Raw genomic sequence first — 14,177 nt, 5'->3', positions numbered from 1 at the left:
ACTGAACTGAAGAGAGGTGCCACTGTTGTGCCTGGGGGCTGTAAGGTTACTATCTGGGCTTTGTATTATGGGATTGTTCATGCTCTGGTCAGCAGCCCATCCTCTCTCCTGGCCCGGAGCATCCCTTGCTGCTATTGACCCATCTATATATGCCCCTGTCTGCCTTGAGGCCTTCAGCTCTTACCCTCTGAGTACCCCCCTCTCCCAGTTTCCTTCTGTCCCTCTGTCTCTCTGTCTTCTCTGTTGCAGCCCCCACCTCCCCAGCATGACACTGATCCTAACTTGTGTCTCCCTAGAAAATTAAAGAGATAACCTACATGCATTCAGAAGGTATCCTGGCCGGAGAGCTGAAGCACGGGCCCCTTGCTCTCGTCGACAAGCAGATGCCAGTCATCATGGTCATCATGAAGGATCCTTGCTTTGCCAAGTGCCAGAATGCCCTGCAGCAGGTCACTGCCCGCCAGGTGAGGGCTCTCCAAGAGACCGACGTCCCTGCTCTCCTGTTCCATACCACACATGCCCATCTCAGCCAGTGCCATCATCCCTGGCTGCTGTCTGTGGGTGTGACCACACTCTGTCCTGTCCCCTTCTGTTTACATTTATCTTTTAATGTGGAAGAGGGGCAGGTATGTGCCATAGCAGATGCGTGGAGGTCAGAGGACAACTTGCAGGTGTGATTTCTCTCCTCTTACTTATCATGTGGGTTCTGGGGCTGGACTTCAGGTCTTCAGGCTTGTTGGCAGAGATAGATCCACTAAGTCATCTCACTGGCCTATTGGGTCCTTTTTAATACCATGCAAATTTAGCAGGGAACTAGTGAGCCTGAGGTCATATCCTCCAGCTCCTTAGTGAGAGCCAGTGACCAGTCTCTCTCTGAGCTGCCCTGGACCCTAGGGCTGGAGACAGAGGAGGTGCTTCTAAGGCAGCATCTTAGGGGAGGAGTTTCCTCCCGAGGTTGCTGTAATGTGATTTTAATGCTAACTGTGCAGAGTTAAGTCAGCCTTCAGAGAGTAACTACACAGCTCTTCCTAAGACTGACCCCCCATCCGAATCCACATATTAGGAACTCATGAGCATCCATGCCTCAGACTGGTTGCAAATTTGGAGGCTCCCGAACCCCTCATGTTCAGAACTCTCTGGAACAACTCACAGAACCTAGGAAAGTGCCGTGTTTACTATGAAAGTGGATTCACATTAGGGCTTGCCCCAGAGGACAGAGCCATAGTGCGAAGTCCAAGATGTCCTTATAGTGAGTGCCCCTCCAGGTACATTGATGTCTGTCACCAGAGAGCTCCCTTGAGCTCCTTCAAGGTTTTCTTTTCTTTCTTTCTTTCTTTTTTTTTTTTTTCAATACAGGGTTTCTCTATATAGCTTTGGCTGTCCTGGAACTCACTCACTCTGTAGACCAGGCTGGCCTCGAACTCAGAAATCCACCTGTCTCTGCCTCCCAAGTGCTGGGATTAAAGGCGTGCATCACCACTGCCTGGCAAGACTTTCTTTGTGGTTTCATTACAAAGACACGATGACTAAATCATTGACCATGTGATAGAACTTGCTCTACAACCCTGCTTCTGTTCTTGGTGACTCAAAGCTTCAACTTTCTTTTTTTTGTTGTTTTTTTGTTTTGTTTTGTTTTTGTTTTTGTTTTCTGAGACAGGGTTTCTCTGTATAGACTTGGCTGTCCTGGAGCTCACTCTGTAGACCAGAACTCAGTCCTTGAACTCAGAAATTCGCCTGCCTCTGCCTCCCAAGTGCTGGGATTAAAGGCGTGCGCCACCACTGCCCGGCTTAAGCTTCAACTTTCTAATCACAGTTTATCTATCGAACATAGTCAGTCCCCATCCTGAGACTGAGTTATCTTGTTAGCAATAAACTCAAGTACAGCTCAAGGGGTCCAGTGTGAACAATGACACTTCTAATCCCTCAAAGTCCAAAGGTTGGTTAACTCTCTCCCAGGAACTAACCAGCCAGATCAATTATTCTCTGGCCTCATGGAGATAGGAGGGCAGAGACCACTTAGATTCATGAAGTCACAGCTAGACGAATTTCAGTAAGGTGCTTAAGCCAGCCACCGCCACATAGATCTCAGCGCTGTGGTTAGAGAGCTAGTATAAAGACACAGTTGTGTCATTTCCTACTGAAATCCCTCTCAAAGCTTCCCATCAGACTACGGTGACCTCTCTCCCATTCTACATAATGGAACCACTGAGTTCCAGGTATTCCACCTGCCCTAATTCTCACTCATGCCAAGCTCATTCTTTCCTTCTGAGCCTTTCTTTGCATTGGCTTTTCCTATTGCTTTGTGGGGAGGGGGCAAAGGAGGGGGTAGGGAGGAGTTTCTACACAAATAGCTTCATTAACCAATGTAAAGAGCTACCTGGCTCTTTATACATAGCCAAGGCTGGCTTGAACTTGCTGTGTAGACCAGGCTTGCTTGGCTCTGCCCTCCCAAACCTTCCTAGTTACTTCTCAGTTGTTAAAAACCTTGATAAAAGCAATTTAAGGATCTATTTGGGTTCATGGTTCAAGGATATAGCCCGTCAGGGTAGCAGGAGTTTGAGGAAGCAGCTAATCAAACTGCATATTCTGGTCCTCAGTTTACCTTCTCCTTTCTATGCCGTCTAGGATCCAAGCCAAGGGAACGGTGCCGCCCACTTTCAGAATGTGTTATCCCATCTCAATTGACATAAACTAGATAATCCCACACAGATGTGCTTGGAGACCTGTCTCCTAGGTGATTCTAGATCTGGTCAAGTTGACAGTCAGTGTTAACATCCTGTAAACCTTATCACTTTCTCTCACTCATGTTTCATTGCCCCCGTGGCATTTACCCAAAATTCACCTTTGCTCATGATTCTATTTTCATGGATTATGAAGAGTTAGGAGTAGGTCAGGTCAAGGCATTTGTGAAGCTGGTCAACAAATGGATGCTGAATGATGGTGCAAGGGGCAGTCACCTGACCAGGAGAGGGGAAGAAAGACACCAAGAAACACACCTGTCCTTTACACGTGGCATACACGTGACCTCACTGAGAATGTCACCACTATAGCAGTGCTGACTCCAGAAAATTCCAGAAGCTATACTCGGTGCGGGAGAGGGTTTGCTTCTTTCAGAAACACGGTACTTTATGATCCCCTTTCTCTGCTTTAGGGCCGCCCCATCATACTGTGTTCCAAGGATGACACCGAGAGCTCCAAGTTTGCATATAAAACCATTGAGCTTCCCCACACGGTGGACTGTCTCCAGGGGATCCTGAGCGTGATTCCACTCCAGCTTCTGTCCTTCCATCTGGCTGTCCTCCGAGGTTATGATGTAAGTCTAAAGTTGGCAGAAGCACAGCAAAGGGTTGAAACAGAAAGCTAAAGGTTCTCTCTTACCGGTGCATTGTAGTTTTTTAAGGAGTTTGTACATAGTTATGGGCTCAGGGTACCATTTCAATGCACAGATATGTCGTTGTGCTGTTTGTAATGGACAAGTTGCTGTTTTGGTTTTTTTTAAACACTTATTTGGATTAAAATGCTTATTGGAGAAATGACATCATTTAAAGTAACTTTCATTTTAAGGTTGTTTAGATTCCCTAAGAGCTGCCAAAACAAACAAATAAATAAATAAATAATAAATAAATAAATTCTCAAGGCAGGTGTGGTGAAACCCACTTAGAAGCCAGCATTTTGGGGCTGAGGCAGGCAAATTACACACGTGAGGCAGCCTGTGCTACAAAGAGAGACTCAGATACAAACAAACAAACAAACAAACACTCCTGTTATCAAAGTTAAGATTCTGTCTCTTCCTTGTATTGTTATACCAAATTATTTTCATCTTTATGAACGTGTTAGGTGCAACGTTCAATTGTTGTATAGTATTCCTTTAAAATCTTTTTTATTTTTACATTTTTATTTATATGCCTGTACTTGTATCTATGCAACTCTATGCTACACATACATAGTTTCCCCCATAAGTCCCTGGGGATCGGATTAGTTCAGATCCCCCTGGAACTAATGTTGTAGGTAGTTGTGAGCCAGTGCTGTGGGTGTTGGGAATCTAGCTCAGATACTCAGGTAGAGCAAAGCACTCTTAACCCCTGAGACAGCTCTGGGGCCGCCGCCATTCCAAGCTCTTAACATGGTTTTACTGAATAGTTACTAAAGAGGCTGCTGTTTCCAATTTTTCATTTGTATGAATAATATCACAGTGAACATGTTTGTAGGCACATCATTGTCCCACATTTAAGATCTGTCACTGTGGAGAAAATGATTTGACATTTGGAGACTGCTAACATCCAGATTACACCTCAGAAAAGAAATGATTTATCTCACCAGCAAATGTGTAAGAAAAAATTCACTGTGCTAAAAAAAAAAACCAAAAAACAAAAAAACCTATGCTACAATTTTATTTTGAGAAGTTTATATAACTATAACAATCCAAAGAACAATATCCCAGACACACCTAAGTATATCATCCAATTTGTACTTGATAACTTTTTCTTGTATTTGTTTCAGTTTTTTCTTAGCATATAAATAAAACATCTTCTTGCAGACCAGTAGAAACCCACTCTCTTACCCATTTCCAATCACATTTCCTTCTCAGTCTCTACTCTAAGTAACAATCTTGTGAAATTCATGTACATTCCTCCAAAAACATGATTTTTTTTCATTAATTAATTTTTCTGGTGCTGGTGGTCAAACAAAGGTCTTAAGCATGTGCTATGCAGACACTATCTGTGAGTTACACCCCAATCCTAATGTTTGTTTGTTCTTTTCATTTTCTTTTTATGATGCTTTGTTCTTTGGTTTGGTTTGGTTTGGTTTGGTTTTTCAAGACAGGGTTTCTTTCTATACACCCTGGGCTGTCTTGGCTCTCTAGACCAGGCTGGCCTCAAACCTCACAGAGCCACCTGCTTCTGCCTCCCGAGTGCTAGGATTAAAGGTGTGCTCCACCTTCGCTCATCAAAGCTTTATTATTATTATTATTATTTTGGTTTTTTGAGACAGGGTTTCTCTGTGTAGCCCTGGCTGTCCTGGCACTCACTTTGTAGACCAGGCTGGCCTCAAACTCAGAAATCCACCTGCCTCTGCCTCCCGAGTGCTGGGATTAAAGGCGTGCACCACCACGCCCGGCTGAAGCTTTATTCTTAATTGTATATATGCCTGTGTGGTTTTGTGTACATGAATACCTGAGTGCAGAAACAGCATGGTACTGCCACCTGTGAGATACTCAACAAACTGCTATGTGGTAGAGGCTGGCCTTGAACTTCTAACCCTCTGGCTGTCCAGGTTTGTCTCTCTCTGTGCCTGCTTTATGAGGTGCTGGAGATGGAACCCATGACTCTGCATGCTAAGCAAGGACCTCATGTGAGCATCATCCTTTACCCTCCTGTCTTTCCTTTTAGGTTGACTTCCCCAGAAACCTAGCCAAGTCTGTCACTGTGGAATGAGAACAGGACTTCTATCACAAGACTGTCGTCACCTGCAGTCTGATTCAAGACCTGAACCAACTGCCAAGATGCCACACGGGAAAGGAAGTGGGCCTCTGTGGGCCTCTCATGCTTCCAGTAGAGCTTGACAGCTTTGACGTGCCTTGTACCCAAAGTGCTTTGCTTACAGCAAACGCTGTTTCTCTGTGTCCTGACGTCACTGAGGAGAGGGATTGTTTACACAGGAGGATCAGAGCAGACTTTCCACTACTGTGCAATAGAGATACCGCTCTCTTCAGAGTAACTGTGAACCTTTTTTTTAACCAACACTAGCTAGTTTTAAAAGTCGAAATATTTATAATGACGATTGTATAGCTTTTAAGTTATTTTTCTAATGTGTGGCTTTTCTGTAGCCATGGTAACGCCCTAGCCCATGCCTCTGGGCTACCCAGAGTGCTGTCTATGGACACACTCGTGCAGGTGTCATTCATCTAGGTTTGGGGCACTAGGCATGAGCCCTTTGTCTCCTTTCTCTTTGTTCTCCCTCCACAAGCTGCTCCTGATTCCTGTCCCCTGAAATCAACGTGTCCCCTCTCCCGATGTTTCCTTTGAGCCCAGTTAAAGTCTCTCCTCCTTTCAATATTCTCAGATGGACTCAAATCCATTAGCTCTCTGACTTCTGCTTAATCAGATTATGGTTTTTTTCTTAAGCCCAGGCAGCACTTTGGTCCCGGCTCCCCGTTCATAGTAAACCAGCCTTAGATGCCCCACACAAGAGGGCGGTTTCGTGGGGCCGCCCTGCTCTATTTAAAAGCGTGCACAATCAATGTACTATGCAATTTTACAATAAAGACAGTGCAACTTTTTTTTTCCGACTTGTTTGAATTTGGTTAACCTCCTTTTCCTTACATCTGAGGGTCTGAGCAGTGTCTGGAGGGGACATTCTCATCGTTAGTGATGCAGTTTAGATAGGAGTTGGATGCATCCCCCGCCCCATGGTTCATTTGTGTGTTGAATTTAATTCTCGTTGGGAGGTATTTTCCATTGCTCTAGAGGCTGAGAAATCCAAGATCAAGACACTAGCTGTTTTGGTATGTGGGAGAGTTTGCTTTTTTGTTCCTACCAGAAAACCTTTGTACTTTCTCACTGTGGAAGAGGCAAGTGAGCTCCCGGAGCTTCTTTTAAAAATCACTGATTCCACCAGGTGTGGTGGCACATGCACAGATCTCTGAGTTCAAGGCCAACCTGGCCTACAAAATGAGTTCTAGAACAGCTAGACCTACATAGAAAAACCCTGTCTTGAAAACCAACGCCCCCCCCCCCCGTCCCCATCCCACCTCACCCCCACCACCAAAAGGCACTGGTTCCCATCCGTTCTGTAAAGGCCTGACTATTGTGTATATGCATGTTTGTATGTGTGTGGGAGCATATGCCTGTACAGAGGTTGGCCCTGGGTGTCTTTCTGAATTGCTCTGCACTTGGCTGAGGTGGGATTTCCTCTCTGAGCCCACAGTTTGCTGGTTTGGCTAATTTAGTTGGCTAGTATGTCCCATCTCTCCTTCCTTAGTGCTGGGATTGCAGGCAGATCACCACACCATACTGGCTTCTATATGGGTGCTCTGTATCCAAACATTGGCTTTCCATGCTTGCTCAGCAAGTGCTGGACCCACTGTGCCACCTCCCACTTTCATTACCATCACGTGGGGGCTAGGGATATAAACAGATTGGGGGAGAAATACAAATCCAATAGACCCATGGCAAGAGGTGATTTGGTCCAACTTAATAGATCAAGAAACTATTGCTTATCCTTTGATGAAGGTTTGCCCAATAAGGAATTTTAAGTCAGAAAAAAAAAAAAATAGAACTGTCCATTCTCTTGTTCTTTGTGTTGTTATTAAGTCCAGAAATCTCCCTAATATGTCTTTGTCGGTGACTTTTTTATTCTCTTTTGGCTTCTTCTGTCCTCAAATACTGCAGTGTTATATAGCCTTGAGTCTCTTTGCTAGATGTTAACCTCAGTCAAGATATGCGCACCCTTTAGGTTTGGGAGAGTATTTTATTTTAGGTATATGCACGCATGTATATATGTGCACCTCTTGCATACTTGGTGCCTGTGATGTCCTGAAGAGGGTATCAGATCCCCTGTAACTGGAGTTAAAGACAGTTATGTGTGTGGGTACAGGGAATCAAACCCAAGTCCTCTGGAAGAGGATGCAACACTCTTAACCACAGAGCCATCTCTGCAGCCCCAGAGTTCTAAGAAATCATGAATTACGTTGTTACAGAGTTCTGTGTCCTCTCCTCTGGCCTCTCTGAACTAAAATGCCTGCATCAGAGCTTGAAGCTCTTTGATGGGCTGAGTCTAAGCACTCTCCCCTATCAACAATCTTGTCTTTTCGTTCAACTAGTTAGGAAATGTGTTCAATCTTCTCTCCCTAACTGTCTCTACTACCCTATCCACAACCAACCTAGCCACTAGGAATGTATGTCTGTGTAGTAAGGAACACGTGTAGGATTTTGTAGAACACCCACCAGTTCATTGTCTGAGGTTTCCTCATGGTTAGGATGGGTTTATGGCCCTGGGGGAGAAAGAGAAATATTCTCATCACCTCCCTTCAAGGATACCAACCACTAACATCACGAACCATATCAGTGTTTTGTTTTTGTTTTGTTTTGTTTCCTTTCATAATATTTTATTTTCCAAGTGTTATTCCCCTTCCCGACTTCCCTCCACAAACCCCCCATCCCCAGCTCCCTTGCTTCTTCTTCTTTATTTTAAACTTAGCTGATTGTTTTTCCTTGATAGTTTCTTCATTTACATATCAAATGTTTTCCCCTTTCCAGGTCTCCCCTTCAGAAACCCCCTACACCATTGCCCCCTCCCCTGCCTCTATGAGGGTCTCCCCCCCACCTACTCCCATCCTCTTTCCCTGGCATTCCCCTACACTGGGGGAGTTATGTCATTGTTAACTGTCAGCGTTAACCTTGGTCTGAGATTAACCCACCTGAGGCAGTCAGTGCCAGATTTTGCCCTCTGCCAAGGTTCTGTGTCAGGTGCTATTTGCTGAGAGTCTAACTAAGCCTGATGGGAGCTGTTTGAGTTGGCCTCTGCACTTCTGACACACCCCCATCATTCTGGGTCTGTCTGTGGATCTTGTAAGTACTTCCTGATTCATATCACAGTAAACTCCAGATCCACCTTGTACATTTCCTGACCTACCGGATCTCTAGTGACTCCTGGTTCCCTCTGTCAGAGAACACAAAGACTAGTCTTAGAAACACAAAGATCTGTGCTCTGTCTTTCTGTTACTGGAGTGTGATTACCTGTAGGCTACCTCACCTGAGAGCAAGGTCATGTATGAATATGCAGACTAGCTGCTGAAGGGCTGCTCTTGTCTCAAGGGTGCGATATATTTTCAGTCCCTCTAAAGCCAAAAATAATATTTTTTTTTCTTTTGGAATTTATCTTCTGCTGAGTCTCTGTGTAGTAAGACTCAGTTTTCTGTTTGCCCGTATTGATCTTTTTTCCATATGACCTTGGACTGTCTTATCCAGGTTCAAGGCCAGTTGATCACAAGTTCTGCGTATATATCTGTTAACATGGGCATTCACTGCTAGAAAACCCTTGGTGATGTGGAGTGTCATAATGTCAGTGTTCTCAGAGAGTTTGATAGACTTTCAAAAAAACCTATCTGGTCTTTAGGCTGGAAATCAAGGCCCAGCCAGAGGCTGGCACTCTGGAAGATGCCTAGAAAAAGGCCCCCTGAGGGCCACAATATTCAGTTTCCAGTTATACAGTCCTGATCATCTGCCTCCATTCAGCACAAGCCCCCCTTGTCACCTCTACACCCTCCATATATCAGAGAATATGTCCCTTCATTGCCACCACTTCCAGCTAGTTCAGTCCACTCTCTTCAGGTGGTATCAGGTGAGCCTGGGTCTAACAAAGTTGACTGGCATGTGTGTGGAAACTACAAGAAAGGTTCATCACTGAGTCTTTTACTTGGAGTTTTCAAGACAGAGGGTCCTTGCTCTTGAATGCTGGAGCAACAGCATGAACAGGTGGCAGGCACCCCAAGGAGAGAGAGAGAGAGAGAGAGAGAGAGAGAGAGAGAGAGAGAGAGAGAGAAACCCAGAGAAGAGCAGGATGTAATGAAGAGTGAACCCCTGACTTCTCCAGCCCTGGCTCCCGAGCAGCTGGTTCCCTGAGGCTGGCTCCATCCTTCTTTTCACCACAGTGCACAGCACAAGAACTCCCCAGAGCAAGTCTTCCTGTGGGTCTGATGCAATGTGAGTGGCCCCAGGGCTATCGTGAGGTATGAAGAGGTAAAAGGTTATTTCAGCTGTGGTGTTTAGAGGTGAGGCCTTACAGAAATGATTAGGATCAGATGTCATTAAGATTAGGGTAGGTTTCTGGTGGTTTTATGAGGAAAAACACCAGACATTCACACATATACACAGTTCACAGACTTTGTCTCAACTGCCCAGAGACTTTGCCAGCAAGAAAGCCATAGCTGGATAAGGTTTCTCAACCCTGTACTTCCAACCACACACCAAAATAAACCTCTTTGTGTGTGTGTATGTATGTGAGTTTGTATGTGTTTGTATATGTGTGTGTTTGTGTAGCTTGTGTGTGTGCATGCATGTGCATGTAGTCACCAACTGGAAGTCAACATACCTCTTCAGATGCCATGTATTTTGTATTTTTGAGACAAAGTCTTTTGTTGGGACCTCAGGATCACAATTGAGGTAGATTGGCTGGCCACTGAACCACAAATTTGCCTGTCTCTGCCTCCTTAGGTCTTAGAAGCACATGTCTAACTTTTAAAATGGGGGTCTGGAGGACTAAACTCTGGTCTGTCTTTGAATTATCACTCACTCCCCTCCCCTTTTTCCTTTTACTTGCTGTTGTTGGGGTTTTTAGTTCAGTTTTGTCTTATGGTCCTGGGGTCTGCACCAGAGCCTTTCACCTGCTATGTGCTGCCCATTCTTATCATGTGGTAAAGAAGCTGACAGGAACAAATGAGGAGAGAGTTTCCTTTGGTCGTGGTTTCAGAGACTCACTCCATCCTGGCAGGGAGGACGGACAGGGAGGAGCAGGGCAGTGCACATCACAGCTGCTAGGAAGCAGAGAGGGAATGCCCACACTGTGGCTTACCCTGCCTTTCCTCATTTACTCCGTGGGGCCACAACCTATTTGGTAGCATGCACACTCAGGGGGGGGGGGTGCTCTTCCCTTAGCTAGTCTCTGGCAAAAGCTCCAAAGCCCCAGAGCCACACCTGGATGTGCACTTTACCAACTTCCCACTCAGGTCTCAATCTCTTGACATTCATGATAGAAATGAACCATTACTGTAGGCAAGTGCTCTACTACTGAGCTAAGTCCTTGATCCTGGCTCTCTTTATAAAGTGGCCTGCCTCTGATATTTCATGTAAACACACACACACACACACGCACAGAGAGAGAGAGAGAGAGAGAGAGAGAGAGAGAGAGAGAGAGAGAGAGAGAGAGAGAGAGAGAGAAACAGAGACAGAGACAGAGACAGAGACAGAGACAGAGAGACAGACAATACTTGTCCCCATTGGTTTATGTCCAGTTGTTTCCCTCTACAGAACACATTTGATTCTTCACTTAGATTCCTCAGCAGTGGTAGCAGTAGGGGAGAGAGAAGAAATGTTTGAAAAGATAGAAATGGAGAACAGGGAGACAGAGCAGCATCCCCAACAGGCAAGAATTGCTGTCTTTACTACTTCCTACAGAATTAGGCACCGAGGAGCTCATCCCTTGCCCAAGGGAGTATTGCTGATCAGTAGAATTCGACTGGAACACAGGCCAAGGAAGAGCTTGCATAGAAGCAGGCCTCTGACAAATTCTTGTTATCCTAGCACCCCAAGCCCAGGACTCATGCCTTCTGATGCTTGCGTGGTATGTACAGTGGAATTTCAGCTCAATCCAAAATTGCTGTACTATTTTGCAAAAATATTACATCATTTTGCCTCCCCACCAGCCGAGCTTGAGCTTTCCAACTGTTTCATGTCACCATCAACCCTTGATATTAAATTTTAGTGCAGGACTCCCAGTGGTTATGTAGTGATAGCTCATTGCAGATTGATTTATATCCCCCTAAAGTCTTGAAGCAATTTAAAAATCAATCCCTTCCTCTTGGCACCTGCTACCATAGATAGCCCCAACCCATGCTTCAGTTTCTCAAAATGGCCTTTGCTGTAGCTCTCAACTGGTCTTGTGGTCTTAGCCCGCCATTCTTCAAATCTTACAAATCTTAGTGAGCTTTCTAAAATGCACATTGAATCACATCACTCAGCTCCTTGCTTACCACCCGTAACGGCTGCCCTTTACCTCAGAGCCAGATTTCCAGCCTATCATGCTGCAAAGACAGATAGGTAAGGCCACAGGAGGAATAGGGTGAAGGAAAACTGGGGCTCTACCTGAAGGGGTATCTTCCACCCAGTTTCTCAGGACCACAGCCCTTTGTGAAGAGAACCCAACAATGGAGTTGTTGCTTTTGTTTTGGAATCCCTTTCAGTTTTAAATGATGAAGAGGTGGCACAAAAGCAACCATTTACCCATTTGGCTAAATAAGGCAGAGCAATAAACAAGGCGGCCTATGTGCCCATCAGCTCATGGCCACCAACGCCACTCTGTCTCCAAGGGCCGCATCACTCCAAACTCCTTACCTACCCCTCCTGCCAGTACAGGTGGCTGTGGTTCTGTGGATACAGCACACATGTCCCTCCCCGTTCTGAGTCCCTCCTCCTTCTGAGCACTTGGTCCAAAGTGCTCAAAGTCTCAGACCCAGCCCTTTGCTTTGTTTTCCGGCCTCGGTAAGAACTTCCTTCTGCCAAAAGTTCTTCTTCCACTGTTCCTCCCCGCCCGGCCACTGTGACCAGGCATCAGGGTCCATGTATGGAGCCCACAACACAACACACTGTTGGGGGGATCTTTGCACTTAGAGGCTTCGCCCAGGATTCTGTGCACTCATTCAAAGCACGGATTCCACCCCACCCTGTCATTTCACCTCAGTATGTCCACCATTATTTTGTATAAAAAAAAAAAAAAAGAAAAGAAAAGAAAAAAAGAACAAAGAGCAGCGTCTGTAGAAAAAAAAACATAATCTGAACGGGAAACTTACTAGGTAAACATACCCATGATGATTTGTGGTTACTTACTTTGCATTGGGTTGGCTATGACACCAGTCTTGGATGTCTAGGGATTCTAATCTGAGGGGAAGCACTCAGGGAAACTGCAACAATGATAGCCAGGCTGTGCTGGTTTTTAATAATACCAACTGCTGGCTCTGTTTTCTTTGGGGCTTCTAAAGCAGTGACAGGAAGAGCTGAGGTGTGGACAGGTGTGGACAGACACTCACAAAAAGAACCTTTCTCAAAGCAGCACACTCAGGAACTAGGAGAATTTTAAGCAGGAATAAACCATACTCCCCCTGGTGGCCAGCATGGGGGTGGCCAAAGGAGGACTCTGCTAGTTGGGCTTGGTCAACTCGACCTAGTCCTATCTGGGAAGAGAGACTCTTAACTGAGACAATGCCTCCGTAAGATTGGCCTGTAATAAAGTTTGTGGGGGCATTTTCTTCACAAATGATTGATGTGGGAGGGCCTAGCACACTGGAGGCAGTTCCATCCCTGACCTAGTGAGCTGCGTTCCCCACTTCCTCTGCTTTGGTTCCTGCCTTGAGTTTCCTACTTCCTTTAACGATGGAGTGTGACCTCAGAGTTCTAATCCAAAATAAACCCTCTCCTGCCCGAAGTGCTTTCTGAGCATTGTGCCTTGTCACACCAATATAAAAACAGAATAAGACAGAGACACTGTGATTGTCTGGATCCCCTTCTCGACCCCACTGCTCCTCTGAGCCTCGACCACCCTAGTTCAGTGCTTGAAACCAGAGTCACAGCTCTCTTCAAATTCTGCCGAGATTCATGGGGCCTCCTAGTCTCTTGATCGTCCTATACGCAGAGTCCTTCTCCATGGCTCCTCCTTGGCATCCTGTGACTACAGCTCTACCACCATAGACACCACTTGTCAACTACTGTGTCCATTTTTCCAATCCCTTATAGGCCAGTCCTCAGCCTAACCTGTTCGTAGCTTCCCTCAGTGTGTTCAACATCCCTGTCTCACTTGCAGCCTTTCTATCAAAACACAGAGTAGTCAGAATCCCAAAATCTGTGTTTTCCAAACATCTGATTCACTTCAGACCTTCTGAAACCTACTTGAGAGCCAGAGGTCTGCAGAAGCGTCAACAAAAGCAGCTGTGTTAAAGACCCACTGTCTAGAAGCCCTTCAGCACTGGACGGACACCCTCCTCACCCCTATGCACCAATGCAGAAACTTGTCTCTTATAAGAGTCCTCTTTAGGTTATACCCGTCACTGACTCGGCAGGGTCATGGTCACCGTCTCCCCAACCCCCACCTTCTGGACATCTGGCCGCACCCCTGTTATGATCCCATTCAGTGTGGCATCTGCCTTAGTGAAAAACAAACCCCAAGGCCCCGCGGCTTGTCATGGTTCTTCCTCCGGGGCCGTTGTACTCCAGGTTCCGAGGCTTCAAGTCCTTGATCATGCCCAGAACTCTTTTCTAACCTGGCTGTCTCTAGTCCTTTTCCAAGTCGCCTCTCCATTTGCACCTGCTACAACGGAGGCCTGACAATGGCTCCTACACTGTAGTCGCAAAGTCACGCCTCGCCCCTCCCCGGCTCTGGCTCCCCTTGGCCCACCCTCTCCGGCGCAT

At 45.9% G+C, this 14,177-nt stretch overlaps 1 protein-coding gene across 1 annotated transcript in view; it reads left to right on the top strand.

Annotated features, from left to right (window-relative positions):
- The window catches only part of Gfpt2 (glutamine--fructose-6-phosphate transaminase 2), a 48,423-nt gene extending 42,134 nt beyond the window's left edge, over nt 1-6,289 (top strand). The window contains exons 17-19 of the mRNA XM_021176431.3: nt 297-464; nt 3,152-3,313; nt 5,391-6,289. Coding sequence (XP_021032090.1) covers nt 297-464; nt 3,152-3,313; nt 5,391-5,435 — 375 coding nt within the window. The 3' untranslated portion in view covers nt 5,436-6,289. The remainder of the gene's footprint in view (nt 1-296; nt 465-3,151; nt 3,314-5,390) is intronic.
- The last annotated feature ends 7,888 nt before the right edge of the window (nt 6,290-14,177 follow it).

Source organism: Mus caroli, unplaced genomic scaffold (assembly GCF_978045245.1).
Source record: "Mus caroli unplaced genomic scaffold, Mus_caroli_1 scaffold_13, whole genome shotgun sequence".
In the NCBI taxonomy this organism is placed as follows: Eukaryota; Metazoa; Chordata; class Mammalia; order Rodentia; family Muridae; genus Mus; species Mus caroli.
This window is presented reverse-complemented; position numbering and strand designations above follow the sequence as displayed.